This window comes from Drosophila ficusphila, unplaced genomic scaffold, assembly GCF_018152265.1.
Source record: "Drosophila ficusphila isolate 14025-0441.05 unplaced genomic scaffold, ASM1815226v1 contig_414, whole genome shotgun sequence".
Lineage (NCBI taxonomy): Eukaryota > Metazoa > Arthropoda > Insecta > Diptera > Drosophilidae > Drosophila > Drosophila ficusphila.
The window spans coordinates 14,755,786-14,771,913 of record NW_025064328.1 but is presented as its reverse complement, the minus strand read 5'-3'; the positions used below and the strand labels follow the sequence as shown (position 1 = coordinate 14,771,913).

General features: G+C 44.3%; 5 protein-coding genes across 5 annotated transcripts; 2 read left to right on the top strand and 3 right to left on the bottom strand.

Annotated features, from left to right (window-relative positions):
- The first annotated feature begins 246 nt into the window (after positions 1–246).
- Positions 247–3,274, top strand: LOC108090825 (peptidylglycine alpha-hydroxylating monooxygenase). The gene is made up of 8 exons (XM_017189685.2): positions 247–573; positions 1,006–1,063; positions 1,119–1,206; positions 1,267–1,339; positions 2,222–2,354; positions 2,409–2,457; positions 2,514–2,852; positions 2,921–3,274. Exons 1-8 carry the CDS (start codon positions 385–387, stop codon positions 3,087–3,089), a joined length of 1,098 nt encoding a protein of 365 aa, XP_017045174.1. The 5' UTR covers positions 247–384; the 3' UTR covers positions 3,090–3,274.
- LOC108090827 (transforming growth factor beta-1-induced transcript 1 protein) lies at positions 942–2,165 on the bottom strand. The gene has a single exon (XM_017189687.2). It carries the CDS (start codon positions 1,943–1,945, stop codon positions 1,376–1,378), a length of 570 nt encoding a protein of 189 aa, XP_017045176.1. The 5' UTR covers positions 1,946–2,165; the 3' UTR covers positions 942–1,375.
- A 110-nt stretch (positions 3,275–3,384) lies between the features above and the next one.
- On the bottom strand, positions 3,385–9,531 carry LOC108090824 (putative transcription factor SOX-14). Its single transcript, XM_017189684.2, has 2 exons — positions 7,792–9,531; positions 3,385–4,986 (listed from the first exon to the last, which is right to left on the bottom strand). Exons 1-2 carry the CDS (start codon positions 8,257–8,259, stop codon positions 3,550–3,552), a joined length of 1,905 nt encoding a protein of 634 aa, XP_017045173.1. The 5' UTR covers positions 8,260–9,531; the 3' UTR covers positions 3,385–3,549.
- A 1,575-nt stretch (positions 9,532–11,106) lies between these two features.
- LOC108090826 lies at positions 11,107–12,775 on the top strand. Its single transcript, XM_017189686.2, has 2 exons — positions 11,107–12,211; positions 12,279–12,775. The coding sequence occupies exons 1-2, from the start codon at positions 11,465–11,467 to the stop codon at positions 12,507–12,509; spliced, it is 978 nt and encodes a 325-aa protein (XP_017045175.1). The 5' UTR covers positions 11,107–11,464; the 3' UTR covers positions 12,510–12,775.
- On the bottom strand, positions 12,685–15,918 carry LOC108090823 (anaphase-promoting complex subunit 2). Its single transcript, XM_017189683.2, has 8 exons — positions 15,777–15,918; positions 15,199–15,715; positions 14,905–15,143; positions 14,671–14,851; positions 13,912–14,613; positions 13,590–13,853; positions 13,291–13,532; positions 12,685–13,234 (listed from the first exon to the last, which is right to left on the bottom strand). The coding sequence occupies exons 1-8, from the start codon at positions 15,837–15,839 to the stop codon at positions 13,034–13,036; spliced, it is 2,409 nt and encodes an 802-aa protein (XP_017045172.1). The 5' UTR covers positions 15,840–15,918; the 3' UTR covers positions 12,685–13,033.
- Positions 15,919–16,128: the final 210 nt, after the last annotated feature.

The window sequence follows — 16,128 nt, the reverse complement described above, 5'->3', positions numbered from 1 at the left end:
CCAGTATGTCGAAGCATGTGTAGCAGTATTTTAACGCCATGTTTTTAATGTTCATTTATTTGTTAACAGGTGTTTTTCACAGAAAAAACCTCTACTAGCTGGAAATATTTATATTTCCTGCTGCATTTTCAACCCAACAAGTGAATTTTTGAGGTGTTTAAAATGCACCGCTTTCAAACTTTTTGTACCCCTGGTTTCACCATCGATATAACGGCTCTAAGTATCGATAACAGCCCAGAACACATATATATATAAGCTGGGCCTAGCTACGTGTGGAAAAATATCAGGGGCAATACGAAACGTATTGTTCTTCCGCTCAGGAAGGTTTTTGTTTCGTTTTCTAAAAAGGACATTCAGTGCTTAGTGGAATAAGAGAAGTCCGAAATGGCGCGTGTATCCGAAATCTGCGCTCCCTTGGGAATCCTCCTACTTTTCAACCTGATAACCGTTGACGGCCTTGTAAAAATGGGGGTTTACCAGAACTCCGTCTATCAGCAGGATCTAGATACCAATTCGGCAACAGGCACCACGGCTTCCTTTCCGTTCCTGATGCCCAAGGTTTCCCCACAAACCGTAAGTGCCCTTTTAAAATAATAGATTGACCCATATGGAAGAAAAAATTCCCCCAGCTGTGCGTATATATTTTTTAATGAACAAAATGCGCAAATACACAGAGAAAAATGTAATTACTTTTGTTTGCACTCTATGTGGGATGTGCATCATTTCTGTGTTCGGCGAAAAAGATTTGTATACTGTAAAAATTGCTCCATATGGTTAGTAAGGTGCCTCGAATACACACGATTCAACACCCACATGTAATGGCTTGGATCCAAAACCTGTAGATTGCACTTCTCGAACCTGCGCCGTAGATACATTCGTTATTCTACTTAGGGGGTGGCAAAAAAGTCTGCGAAGGCCACACACTTATTTAGTTTTTTAACTTGTTGACTAATCCAATTTAATATTTTCACTCTCTTTTAACAAAATATAACATATAATATACAGCCGGATTTGTACTTGTGCACCCCTGTTAAAGTTGATCCAACTACCACCTACTATATCGGTATGTTCAGATACATCTTCAGGTATAAGAATCTAATTTGTCAATTTTCACACAGTTGGCTTCAATCCCAATGCCACCATGAATACGGCCCACCATATGCTGCTCTACGGATGCGGAGAGCCCGGGACCACAAAAAACACTTGGTGAGTTTTTAGATGGAGTGCTACCATAACCCACTGATATCCTAATATTCCCTTGAACAGGAATTGCGGAGAGATGAATCGAGCTTCCAACGAGGAGTCAGCTAGCCCCTGCGGACTCCATTCGCATTCCCAGGTACGAAACGAACTTAAAATACAGACCACTAGACACTTAGAATTCGGGACACATGCAATTTTGAGGACCAAAGACGATGGGCTTGCAGCCTAGGCAGATCGGCCGTCCGCAAACGATCCTGAATTCTCCGGTGACGATCCTTTGACGGCAAATGGAACACCTGAAGCATTTCTGATGCCACTTGGTGCTCAGCGCAACCACGGCTCTTTCTTCGATGGGCCCGGCACAACCGGCACAGCGGGACGAAAACAGTTCCCGGAAGTGTGAATTGCAGAAGAGGTATCCGTTCACTTCGTAAAAGCCAGACGAGATCAGCGGTTTGCCGCAGCTCACGCACCGGAAACACTTTTCGTGCCACTTCCGCCCGACGGCGGCCACTGCGCGTTCCAAAATCGGAGTCCGGCAAGCGGAGCACCGAGCGGCATGGTTGCCCAAGTAGCACTCGCTGCAAACCACATCATCATCTACCGCGAAAAACAGAGCAGGATCCACCACGAGGCTGCAGTTCCTGCAGGTAAAATGGTGCGGATGGTATGCCTTTCCGGAGCTGCAAATGGCCCGGGGCCAAATTTCCTCGTTGCAACGGCAGCAAATGGAAGGGGACATGGCTCAGCTTAGGCCTTTGGACAGATAATTTATTTTTTCGAGAATTTTTTTTTTTTGTATCGAATAGCGTTCTATTTGGACATTAGTGGGGCTGCCTCCATTGTTGAGTCCAGTTTTTGATTTGGTAGCCGATGGTAATCATAAATAACTGTTTTACAATTGGTTTTTTCCAATCCATAAATTTGAACTCGGTCATCGACAAGCAATCATCAAGGCAAATAACTACTGTTTCAAATTGCCAATATTTACTGAACCATTTCTTTAATCTATTTACAGATCTTATATGCCTGGGCCAGAGACGCACAAAAACTGAATTTGCCCGAAGGAGTGGGTTTCAAGGTGGGCAAAAACTCGCCCACCAAGTACTTGGTATTGCAGGTCCACTATGCCCACATCGATAAATTTAAAGGTGAGTGGTAAAACCCGCTCAAAAAATGAAATCTAATGTATATTTTTATTTCAGATGGTTCAACCGATGACTCAGGAGTTTTCTTGGATTATACAGAGGAGCCGTAAGTCCCTAACACAAATAATATTTTTTGATATTACTCAAACTGTTTCCTGACAGTCAGAAAAAGTTGGCTGGAACCCTATTGATGGGCACGGACGGAATGATTCCGGCAATGAAGACGGAGCACCTAGAAACTGCTTGCGAGATAAGCGAGAAGAAGGTCCTGCATCCGTTCGCATACCGGGTGCATACCCACGGACTGGGAAAAGTGGTCTCCGGCTACAGGGTCAGGACGAACAGCGAGGGCGAACAGGAGTGGCTGCAGCTGGGTAAGAGGGATCCCCTCACTCCCCAGATGTTCTACAACGTTAGCAACAGGGATCCCATTGTGGAAGGAGACAAGATCGCTGTTAGGTGCACTCTGCAGAGCACGCGACATCGGATAACCAAAGTGGGGTGAGTAGCAGATCCTTAATGTCCAATATCCCTAATCAATCAAACTCACTCACGTCACTTATTTCAAGACCGACGAACGAAGACGAAATGTGCAATTTTTACCTCATGTACTACGTGGATCACGGCGAAACCCTGAACACGAAGTTCTGCTTCAGCCAGGGCGCTCCCTACTACTACTGGTCCAATCCTGACTCCGGCCTACACAACATCCCACATATCGAGGCGAGCACCTTGTAAACTGCGGAACCAGCTGCGGAAAGTGAACGAATGTATACCACCTTACTGTCTGGATTATGTTATCGTGTGTACCAAGTGATGATGGCCTAGCATCATTCTGTATCCTATTCTGTTGGCCCCCAATGAGTTATGTAAAATATTTGTGCGTGTAAATAAACATATGTAGATAAATCGCGAGAACCCAACGAAAACCGCATTGATTGAGTTTGGAAACAATTAGCAACGAGGTTAATCCCCCGCTCGTTTGTCGTATATAGAAAGAATTCCGCTACGCAGTTAAACGAAACTTCCATCGTAATGTTTTCAATGCAATGCATTTTATTCTCGCTTTTTTTTTTGTATATAGAATTTATGGAATATATAGTATTTATCTGTATACATACATACATATATATAATTTGGTGTAAAATTATAATCGTACAATTATATTAGTTATAAATTACACAAACTTAAATATCTCTCACATTTTGTAATAACTTGCAAACTCGTACTTGTTAGTGTTAAATTCTAGATGACTACCGGTTGGCTGAGGCGGCAAGTCCTCAAATGTGTAGGCTAGCAGAGCTCCGTTGTTGTCGTGTGCGGCGTAGTTGAGATCATTGTGTGTTTCAATTACACTTCCGGTGTAGTCTTGTTGGGTGTACGTGCACGTGCTGCCGATGGCGTCCGCCTCCACGAAGCCGGCGCCGGCGAACCCGATCTGCGGCGAGTTCGAGCTGGTCAGGATGCTGCAGTCGCTGTCCTCGGCGGCCGACGGGATCGGGTTGTAGTCGTCGTTCTGGAATGTGTGCCCCCCGTCCGGGCCGCCGTATGGCATGGTGCAGGTCATGGTCATCGTCACCGTCTGTGGCCGCACCTCGAACTCCGCCTGGTGGGAGGAGCTGTCCCCGCCGCAGTCCTCCGCGAAGCAGTCGTGGCTGTCGGGCACGTAGGGAGGTATTTGATGGCTGGCCGAGTGCAGGTTGGCGTCATTTACGATGTTGTCCTCGGAGTCGAAGACGGGCTCGTTCAGCCCGGAGCCGTCCAGCAGGCTGGACTCCACCTTCAGGCCGGGCCCGTCGCTTGAGGGATTCACCTCCAGGTAGGGCAGGAACGCGGACAGCTCCTCCGCGGACAGCTCCTGGGGCTCGTTGATCGGGCTGATCGCGGAGATGTTCTCCATCAGGCCCGCCGTGGGGTCCGACTGGTTGTGGTGGCCGTGCGACGCAGAGCAGAAGAGCGGCAGCAGACCGTGCACCACGTCCGGCAGGTTCTCCCGCGCTTCCAGCGGACCCGTGCTCAAGTCCGAGTGCAGCTTCTCGTCGGCGTCGGCGGTGCTGTTTGTGCTGAGAGGTAAATAGTCGGACGACTGGTAGCTGAGAAGGTTGTCCGCCGAGGGCAATATGATATCCACAGAGCTGTGCTGCTCTGCGGATTCCGCCTTGAGCTCGAATCTCGGCCTGGAGGCGTCGCCCGAGTCGGTCCTTATTCGCTTCGAACTGGATCCCGAACCCGATTGACATGTAGAGGTAGATCGTTTGCTTTTCCGACCGGCAGTGGTGGTTCCATTGATTGCAAGAGTGGACAGTGAGTGGTTGGGAGTGTCATTTTTAGCTTCGCAGCCTTCTGCGTCCTGGTTCTGCTTCAGCGATCCCGGGGAGCGCGCCTGCTTCTTCTGCGGCCGGTACTTGTAGTGCGGGTACTCGATCATGTGCAGCTTCCGCAGCTTCTCGGCCTCTATGATGTACGGTTGCTTGTCGTCCTTGCTGAGGCCCTGCCACCGCCGGCCCAGCTCCTTGGATATCTCCGCGTTATGCAGGTCCGGCGTCCGCTCGCAGATCTTCCGCCGCTCCATCTGGCTCCACACCATGAAGGCGTTCATGGGGCGCTTAATATGGCCGGGAGAATGTTTCTTGGTCTGTAAAGAAAGGGACAGGGGCTTAGATACTTTTACTTTTTACAAACAATTTAAACAAGCAAATAAAATATACATATTTGCCAGATTGCTTTTTCTTTTTAAAAAGTTAAATTGTGTATTAATATTGTTATTAAGTTGTTTATTAACCTTAACATGGTAAATATCATTGCTTTAGACAGCAACGTATAGGTTTCCCTTACATATATTCAACGTAGCTTCCGGTATTCCCAGAAAATAAATTACTACACTCCCTTGTTTTTTAAATCTCCTTCCCTTAAGTAGAAAAAACCTCAAATATGTAGGTAGATACGCTCCGTTAATTTGTTCATGCGAAAAACACATTTACCTATTATACATTTGCGTATATAAATGTTCGCTGCATATTAACGTATCGCAGATAAAGAGTTAGGAAATAAAATTCACACCAGAGGTGTACTATACGTATACCTATAGCCGTCCATCCGGACGCCTGTGTGCGCCGACATATATGCAATTCGTGTATCGCCTTGTCTATGTCGGTATGTATGCACTTGTATCTGTTCAAAAATACGTATTCGCAGCGTTTGAAGTTCAATGTCCCGCGCCAAGGTTAACAAAACGCTCCTAAAACGAAATATGGCTTGCGTTCGAATGTTTGCTGTATTTAAATGCTGGGATCGCGGACCAGTAGCCGGGGCACTGGGCCTGCACCAGCTTCCTGGTTCCCTTTGATCCGGACAACCCGATCCCGGGAAGCGAACGGTGCACTTGGAATAGGTCATAGCACGGCTGCGGTGACGCGTCTCGCGTCGCTTGGTCAATGTGAATAACCGTTTTATTCTCGCCGCGAGAGACGGCAGAAACTACCTATTAATAGCGTTAACTTCGACCTTGCAGCAGTTCGTGTACCTCGCGAGTTCATCCACATCCGAAGTCGAGGCGATACCCTTGGCACTGCCGAGTCAAACCGAACTGGCGTGGAGCGAGCTAAGCGGAGCGGCCGATTGGAGCAGACTTTCGGATGGATGGGTAGATGGTATTGGGGCCGACGGGATGCGATGCTCCATCGGCCATTGCCTTTGCCATCGCCTCTGCCATCGCCGTTGCCTTTGCCTTTGCCTTTGCCCTCGCAACTCTGCTCCGAACCCGACTCACTCTCAATGTCGCCGTCAGTCAGACGGTTCAGTTCAAGTCTAATAAGCAGCCGAGTCTTGTAGACACAACACACTCTCACCCGGCCCAAACACACACACTCATACAGAGGCGGCCAGAAGTTGCAGACACCCGCATCCGTGGGATACAGCAACAGATACAGATACATTTACAGAGACAGGCGCATATACAGAGACCCGTGTATGTACGCGATGGGGAGCAAGTAAAAGTGATGAAATGGAACTGGGAACTGGGTACTGGGAACTGAGGTCGGGGCTTTCCATTTTAACCGCTCCTGCCGCACGCTTAGATCCTAAGGTCATCAGCTCGAATACTATATTAAACACATTTTTGCAGCAAAGATAAACATGTAGCCGCAGAAGTCAACGACTCAGTTCTATATGTGCGCGTAATACGCAATTGAGTTCTGCTCGTGACGCCAAAGGCAAAAGGCAGCCATTGCCTCCGCCATCCGTCCGCACTAATAACCGTAAAAAGCAAACTGCTAAGCAAGGTCAATGCACCAAATGTGTATTCGCTAAATTCTACATACGCTTAGCTCTGGATAGGAGTTGGTACACGAATTGAAATAGAGGCATTAGTAAGTGTTCTGGCTAGCTGTTTTCCTCAGCCGTGTGGTAAACAAGATGACGAGTAGATATTCTCCGGGTTTCAATAGATCGCCATAAGGAACTCGTGCCTTGACAAAAACATATCAGCGTATAGAAATATAAACAAATATGTATCGGTCACAGTTAAGCGGCGCAAAATATGGACGTACTATCCGCCAGAACAACACATCCACCAGATACATATCTACATGTGTATATATGCAAGCTCGGCAATATTGTGAGTCATCAGGGAAGCGAAACGCGAGTACAACCGCCCCGTAAAGGCACGGGGACAAAAAATGCACTTCCACGCATTCAGAGAATGAATCTATGCTCGAAAGCCCAGTGCAGCCGGGGTTCAAGCCCAAAAAAATCAACCATCAATCTTGTGGGTATCCACCTAATTGGGTATTTCATCATAATAAGTCAGAAATGAAGTTCAGCTTTTACGATCAAGCGTAATAAATACAAACGTCCATTCGATTGCTAATCTCCATTAATTGTTTTGCCGTGCCTGTATTTGTAAACAAAGAAAATAATCGCAAAAAAACTTGATTCTAATCTGGAGGAAATCTTATCAGTCAAACTTTTTGTTGACCTGTCCGGTCTGGAAAAAGTATTTGTATGTGTTTTATATGTAGGTCTCTCTGCCGAATGTGAAGTGCGATTGCCTTGACGCGACAGCTGTGAGTGTTTATCTAAGTAGTTCCCATTATAACTGATAAGGAGTGCATCGCTGGCTAAAGTTTCGGCTCGGACGGGTGGGCACACCGACTTACGGTGTTGATAAAACGCATCTTCCTATCGAGACGAGATCAGGCCACCAGATAGTGGAATTTGGAAGGCTGAATGACGTGTCATCCGAAATGAATCGCTGCCTGCACGGCAATTAAATGATATTAAATTATTTGCTTAAGAAATGTTCTCGTCTCAGTTTGTTATAATATAAGCCAGGGAATGGAAGTTCTAATCTCTCAATAATATACACGAAACATTTCCCCCAAAGCAAGACCCCAGAACTCGACCCGATTTCCCCCAGTGTCGCCGGGGCTGTGTTACTCACTCGAGTTGCATCCGAATACGGGGTGCTGGAGTTGACAGGAACCCGTGCAGATCCGAACACCAGGCTGGAATCGGGGCCGCTTATGTTCAGTGCCATTTCATGGCCGCTGTGGCTCGGAGATCTTTCGCCGTCCATATTGGATTCGGTCTGGAGCTCGGGGGCTAAGAGGTGGAGGGGATCCGGATGGATGGAGGTGTGGGCGGTGGGGCTCCGGGGGTGCCGGGGCTTCGGCGCAGCTGCAGCAACAGGCGCGGAAGGCGAAGCCACAGCCGCTGGATGAGTAATAGCTGACTGGCTTTGTGTTCGGACTTTGGGGGTCTGTGCGGTGCGGGGAAGTGGCTCCGGTTTTGGTGCTGGATTCTTAGCGCTTGCTGGGCTCGCTGGGGTGGTTGCTGGAACCGTTAGCACTGTTCCGGGGCGAAAACTGAATGGTGGTTCGGTGGTAGCCTGGTTGGGCTTAGCTATCATCTTCTCAGCGTGTCAGGGATATCTGGCAGGACTGCTGCGTCGCACACTCTGTGTCTGTGTCTGTGGTTTCCCAGGGCAGTTGTCGCGATAGCCGCTCGAACATAGTCGCAAAAACAGAGGCAGTGGTGGAGTTCCGATAGTGCGGAGGGTTCGGTTCCTCCGGGGCTTTATCACGAATTATGTAGTGAGTACTAGATGCACTATGTATGCACTATGTACTCGCAGTCGCGGTCTGATCGGACTGTTTTATTTAGCAAAATACTCGCGTTCGCCTCAGTGTGAGTGTGCACTAGGTATTGCTCCTCAAGGTGAAACTGGTTCCTCGTTATTTATTTATTTTTTGTTTTGTGTTTGCAATATTCCAAGACTCACGTTCGCTGCGTCTGTGTAATGAGCTTATATACGTACGCGTGTCTCTCACTCACACTCGTGCTGGGTATTTATTGTACATTTTATTAATTTATAAATGCACTGAAACTGAATTAAATAGATTGGCTCGTACTTATGTATGTGCAGAGGTTTACACCCGTCTATAATGGTGCACTTATGTTACGTTCGCTGTGTTTGAGTGCTCCACTAATACTGCTGCACTCGCGTTAGTGTTTGTGTTTGTTTTACGTGTTGATTTTGAAACACCAAATATTTTGATAATGTTTTGGTGCAGATTGGTTTGAAATTCAGCTGGCACCAAATGTTTCTGTCTTATCACTTGACAATAAGTATTTGCGGGGATCAGGTATTATTTATTTATCTGGGGGATTTAAATCACAACTAGATTTATGCACACAGGTTTCCGTTACTAGATTTAGTTAGTGGGTGTTATTTGAGGGTTCTAGATTGCTTATATCTTCACCGAGTCGCGCGAGACCAGGGCATTTCTTCCTGTCCAGGCCAATCTAAACTAAACATCGAATCGAACTTAACTGAACTGAACTGAAGAAGCAACGCAACTCTCGGCACAACGCAAAGCAGCGCAGCGCAACGAAAAACGAAGCGATGAGATACGAGTTGGATTGGAGTGAAGTAAAGTGAAGAAACGAAACGATGTGAACGACGCGAGCGAATAAACTACGCAAAAGATTTTACGTTTTTATTTTGTTGTATATTTGTGTATATTTCTGATTTTGTTGTACTTGTTTCTTATGCAGCCCCCATATACTGCGAAGTATGTAATTATGCATATACAAATGTATATGCGTGTCTATATGGGGTGTCTGTGTGTTTGGTTCCCGACCAACGTCGATCGCTCACAGCTGTTCAAGTGAACTGACTGCAAAGTTTACGATTGAGTCCGCAGCACGTAGATACAGATACATGCACCCATACCAGCGTCAGATACATTAGCTGTGGGTGTGTGCGTGAAACTGAGAGAGAGCGCAGGTTTGGAGCGCGTGTGTATGTTCATGACTCTCAGTCATACAGAGTTCCTCAACTGGCCAGGTGGGGCCTAGCAGTTAAATGGTGATTAAGATATTAAATTGATATACATCTTTGTATTTTTAAGCAGCATCTCAGTAATTGGGTACTAATATAATCATATATTATAGTGGCTTTCCTTTGATACCTTAAAACTAAGAAGCGCCCCTCAAATAGGCGACACCTGCAGTCCGCCCCTGGATTTGTTGATATCAACTGTTGCAGTAGAATGGCCAGCTGGTGTGTGAGTAACTGAGTGCGCACACATGGGTAAGGGGCGGGGTATATATACATGTATTTTCGACGCTTATGAATCAGCTGTTCCAATGTGTTTTAATCATATGGCTGTTTGATTAATCTGTACGTGTGCTTGTGTGCATATACTGACGTGAATATGTATATACGCGTGTAAGTATGTGCGCATGAATATCAATCTGGCTTCTGTTTATTTCAGACAGTTCTGAACGTTTTGAGTACGGAAAATCAGAATAATACATGGATATAATACGTATTGGTTCACATATTCTGACTCTGCTGCTATATTCTAGATGTCATACATGTTTACAGATACAAGTTCGATGAGTATATATATATTTATCTATAGAATGACGAAGCGGAACATGCACTTGCATTTTCATACAGTGTCAGGTATAAATATCGGCTAAAGAACAATATACATACATACGTAAATGTATAATACACGGAAGTAATCTTGTTGATCGCATCGACCGCAATTTTTCTTTTTAAGTTTTTAAGATGCAAATAAATGAAGAAATTTGTATACACTCTAACTAGACTCTTAGTGATTAAAGTTGATCTACAAGACTGTCACTTTAATTTATGTAAATACGACCAACACTGGTTAAATATTTTATTTTTTAGCTGACCTTCGTAAAGGACATCCGTTTTTACCTTTATATTATCTCCTAAATAGAAATTGTATATTTAGAAGTTGTTAAGTAAGCTTTTAAATAAAAATTTATTGCTAAAAATCGGTTTTTATCGTCTTACTAAATTTCTAGGCAGTCACAACATTTTATTAGGGTGACCATGTTTCTAGGTTTTAACTAAAATAATCCTTTTTTATATATGTGTTTCGTCACCCAATACAGCTTATAAAATATTCTTGCATAAATAATATTTATTCATTGTTAGTTTATCGGAATTATAATATATACAAACAACATTCTTGGCATGAATGAAATTGGCTTTCTGACCACACTCACTGGGACCATTTTTTAATGTTAAATTGTTTTTTAATATTATTTTAAATACTAAATTATTTATAAAACTCAAACATAATACTTAATCACGGTTTCCAAATATTATTATAGCTACAATGCTTTACTTTTGGCATGGATGTGAAAATATTGTCGGGTGCGCGGGAGAGTGGTCACAATAACAACAACCTCCCCAAGGTGATTCAACAACTGTAATCGATAAATTTTCAGCTCTAGTGAAAAAGTATGGAACTATTCTGGTATAAAACGTGTAAAACTCTGAATATTATTGTGCCTGGACTTTATATCTCGCTATATACGCTCAAAACGAAAGCAGAACTAGCTTACAACTGAAAAACACATTTGGACAATCTATCGGATGCAAGATATACGTAACATTTCACCATATATGTGCGTTATTTCACTCCCCATCACATTAGTTAATCGCAGTAGTCATGGATAAGTCTGCCTCAAATTGAGCTGGCCACAATGCCACCCAAAGCCAAACAGAAAAAAATGGCTTTTCGCAAGGGATACCCATCACAACATACTTGTGTCTTTAAGTTCAGATGTCGAGATTTCATACCCTTATGGGCGCGCTGTTTGACCCCTTCATCTTTGTTCTCCGCCTGATTGCGAACATGAGTTCCCCAATTTACGAGCACTATCGGTGCGGACCTACGTCGCGTCCCCTTCCTACTGCGTCTTTGTGGACACCAAGCAAGGGCCATCAGGAGCCTGCTGCCAAGCCGTCTGAGGTGTCCGAGGATTTACGGATACCGCCAATACAGCCAGATCCCATGGATCCGCTCGCCACCATGATGTCCTTCAAACTGATGGCTATGGACGTGGTCAGCCAGATGCAGACCGCCCTTCACAAGTGTGTTAACGCGCAGAGTCCGCCGTGCGCCAAAATGGCGGGACTCGAGCTTGACGCTCTGCGCCGTTGCGTCCCCTCTTCTTGCTACTTCTTTATCGACCTTCACCCGCGTCACGGATTCAAGGAGGCTGCAGATGAGTTCCCCACTAGTCAAGTGTCCAGTGACAAGAACAACAATTCGGGAAGCTCTGGGGGATCGCCTGCCAAGGGTTCCTTGCAGCGACAGCGCAGCATCTCGGAGTGCAGCGAGGATAGCTTCATCTGCTTCGAAGACGACACCGAAGGAGAGAATGAAAATGACATTGAAGAGGATGACAATGAGGATGATGATGACGACGACGACAGCAGCGTGCAGTTCGTGTGCGGTGAAGATGAGGATTACGAGGAGCCCAAGGCGTATGAATGCAGCCATGACAGCACCACAACGGCGAAGAAGGTGGGTTTGCCCACAGGCGACTTATATTGAAGCGCAATACTAATCAGTTAACTTTTGATTTCTACAGGTTCGATTTAACATGAAACCCGAAGTTCACGTAATGCTCGCTTGGGACTACGCTTATCGGGCTGCCAGGAAGAGCGAGTGGCAGGTGATGGCGCGGGATCGAGCCCGCTTTCAGCAGAGGATTAAGCGCATTTCGCCCATTTTAAACGCCGTCCTTACTCCAATTCACCGCGAAAGCGTCTACCATGCTCGATTCTTGCCCGAGGAGGAGCCTGTTTCTAACCTGAAGTAACTTTTGATGTACAGATTACAGTTTTAAACGATTACAAAATTAAATTAAGCACAAGTTGTTTGCGTGTATGTATAAAGTGATCGATTTAGCCGCTGAGTTCGTGATTTATTTCTGAAACCAAAAACTGTTAAACCATGTAAAGTATATCAAAAAACAAGTACACTTTTCTTCGCCCTTAGTTTTAAAACATTTAGATGTTTGAATTTGTTAATAACAGGATTAGCATATTATAAACATAACTTTAAATAAATTAAGCATTAGACGTACCTTCTGGTTTATTGTGTTTTGCATGCTTTTTGTTTAGAATCTTCAAATCATTTACGGAAAACAAGTTTTTTGGTAAAGGCTTTGCAGTGTACGGTGAAAACAGATAAGCCATGAATAGAATTAGATAAGACGATGGTTGGAAAAAATTATTGTTCATCATGGAACAGTAAATTTTAAAAACGTTATCTCTTTTATGCACATTTTGTTCAATTATTTTATCAGTCGCTTTCAATTTAATTTTGATAATCTCCCAAAATTTATTTCGCTAATTGGTAAACTCCACCCGAGAATATAAGCTTGTGCTCCCTGACTTTTCGCTGTAAGAAGTGTTTTAGCTCATCCTGAGTAAACTCGACTCCTCCGCTGTGAGAAGCAAACAACTTAAGCATCTGATGGATGCGATCTATTGGCATGGAGTCTAGGTTCGTGAGCATGCCAACAATATAGGACCAGAAAACCTAAAGGAAAAAATATGTTGTACAAATCTATAAAATATAACTTGGCTAATACTCACTTGAAGTTCTTCTTCCCTTTGATCACTGGCTGAAGCCATTGCAGATTCCAAATCCTCTTCGTCGGCTTCTGCCAAACTCATGTCTTCAAACTGAGACTTCTCCGACTCCTTCTCTAAAAGACTAAATATTCCTGGCGTTGTTTCCGAGATCAACCCGTGATTTTGCCAAAAACTCAGCCGACGTCGTAGGGCAGATGGTGGAACCTTTGTAATAGAGCTCAGGTCCTCAATAGTCCATTCGCCTGAAACCGTTAATTCTAGCACTGCATGGACTTTATATTTTAAATAATGGTTCTTACTCTTGTTTTGAAAATGGTATATTATGACCGCCAATGTGGGACTAACAACCATTTCCATGGTACGATCCCCAATCTCAATTTCGATGTTTACACGGCCAGTCACCGTTCGCCAGTTCAAAGTTCGGTTTCCCTTGTACGCCTCATAGGCCTTTGTATATTTTTTGAACTCATTCTCGATCTCTTCCGGCAACTGAAGACTCTCTTTGTTAAAGGAAGGCCAAAACTGTGCCGATACTATCAGCGAGGAGATGTCGAATAGTTGATCTAATATAAAAAGATTTGTTAAACAAAATATTACGTAAAAAGGTTAAAAGTTATTTACTTTCAGTGCGGTTACTATCGCTGTGAATGTGTGCATTAATTCGTTTGGAGTCCGTGACGTCTTTCAACATCACCTCACAGCTGTGAAGGAGAGATTCTCCGAAGCGGATCTTCAAAAGCTCCAGATTTCGAATTTCCTTTTCTGAATTGAAATCCAGCTGAGCCAGTAGTCGATCTGCCATTAGATTGCGGTACTCCGTCATAAACAGCTCCTTACTGCCGTATATATCAACCACCATTGATATTATATCAGCTGATCTCATCTTCCTTGAGCTATTGTACTGCATAATAGTAGCGTCTATTCCAAAGGGGTCCGGCACCCAATTCTCCCAGTTGCTGAACTCATCCGTACCGGAGTCCTTGCCTTCTTTTATCGACTCACCCTTGGCGAGCTCCTCGGACAAATCAGTTGGTCCCTCTTCAGTCAGCCCAGTTACAACACGTCGCACGGTATCGTTACGTTTGCGCAGATAATCCTTGATTGGGGCCGTAACCATCTCCAAGATCACTCCTGTGTTATCAAGATGGCGAATAGCTTTTATCGCCGCCACGTACCCGGTTAATATGTCCATGGTGTTAACTCCAGGATGCAAGATCCGGGCTTCTAGAGAGTTTCTAAGAGATTCAGTGAGGTACGCCCGCATATCAATTTTCTCCATACAAATTTTTAGGTCATCTATTGCAGGTATGGAGTCTGGATAGTCTATTTGCCAAGTATAAAATGTAAAAAATTATGGCCTCAACAACTTGAAAATCCTACCTATTATAATGCTAAAGAATTGACCAATAACGCTTTGCGCAAAAGTTTCGTACATAAAGTAAGTCAGTTTTACTTTAAATGATTTTACAGAATCTGGAACTTCCTGCCCGTTAATACTATCTTTAGACTTCCATTCCGTGAATATATTTGTAAGCCAGGACATAATAACATCCGACAGCCACTGCAAAGGTTATACGTCAATAATATAAACTTCTTATGTGGTGCTTTACTCACAGTTTCTAGCTGTTTTAAATGACTTCTATCAAATATTCCCATGCAAGTGTCGTTAATATGCTCCTTGATTTTGAGTTTGATAAGGGCAGTTAGAGCACTACCAGTTAGGCGATCGATAAGGTTCATCTCGAACATCTTCATGTTTGTCTTATTGACCATTTCCGTGAGTCTTTGACAACAGCACTGCTCCACATCGAAATTACAGCCGACGCATAGAAGTTCATCAAAAACATCAGAGTCTACAAAAAATAAATAACTGAGTAAATGTGGAAATTTTTTTTTTATGATCCATACCAACTGGGGCCAATCCGATTTGTGAAGCTTTGGTAAAGAGTTTGAAATGCACCCAGTAGAAGGCGCCCACGACCACACTGAATGTGGGCGGAAGTTGGGCCAGCAAGGAGTCCCTTAGGCAGCTCTTGATCCCATCTTCCTGCATTACTTTTACCGAATTCGGAGCTGGTTTTCCCTCTCTCCCAATAAGTTTTATCAACATGGGCTTAACCTGCATAAGTCTTTGGAATCCGTTGTGCAGCTCGTTAATGGCATCTATGAACTGGGTAAACAAGCGGTTTTTGTCGGGCAGTGCTTCTATGGCCAAGGCCTGGTCGTTTATCCCGCCTTGCAGCTCGGACGGAACTAAGCCGGAGTGAAAGTTCTTCCAGAACCTTGGAACCAGACCATTTCGAATGGCCGACTGGACCTCTAGATCAATTATGGCCGCAAAGGTGTCTATACTGCCCAAGATATTGAGGTGCCGGCGAACATTTTCAAACACCTTTTCCTCGACGGGCTTACTGAAAGCCGCGCTCTAAAAAAGGTGTGCGAATTTAAAAACAACTCTTTTAAGTAAAACTAAGGTATGAACTTACACCTCCACTTAAAACCGGAAATATTTTCAGAACATCCACCCACAAAGCATCAAAGTCGCTCATTATTTCTTTTAAAATGAAATACAAAAACAGCCCTACACTTTTGCAAATAGGGCTGACACTGCCGGTATCGATGAGACATGGCACCCATATCGATAGACGAGTTCTTATTTAGCATTAGTATTTTTATACCCTTGCAGAAGATATGATAATTTCAGTCAAAATCGGAAAACTATATGATATTGCTGCTATAGGAATGATCGTAAATATATATACAAATAATGGCAAAAAAAATTATAACATGTTTTTTTTTTATCCCACGAGCATAATTTTTAGAACATCTAGTTTTTTA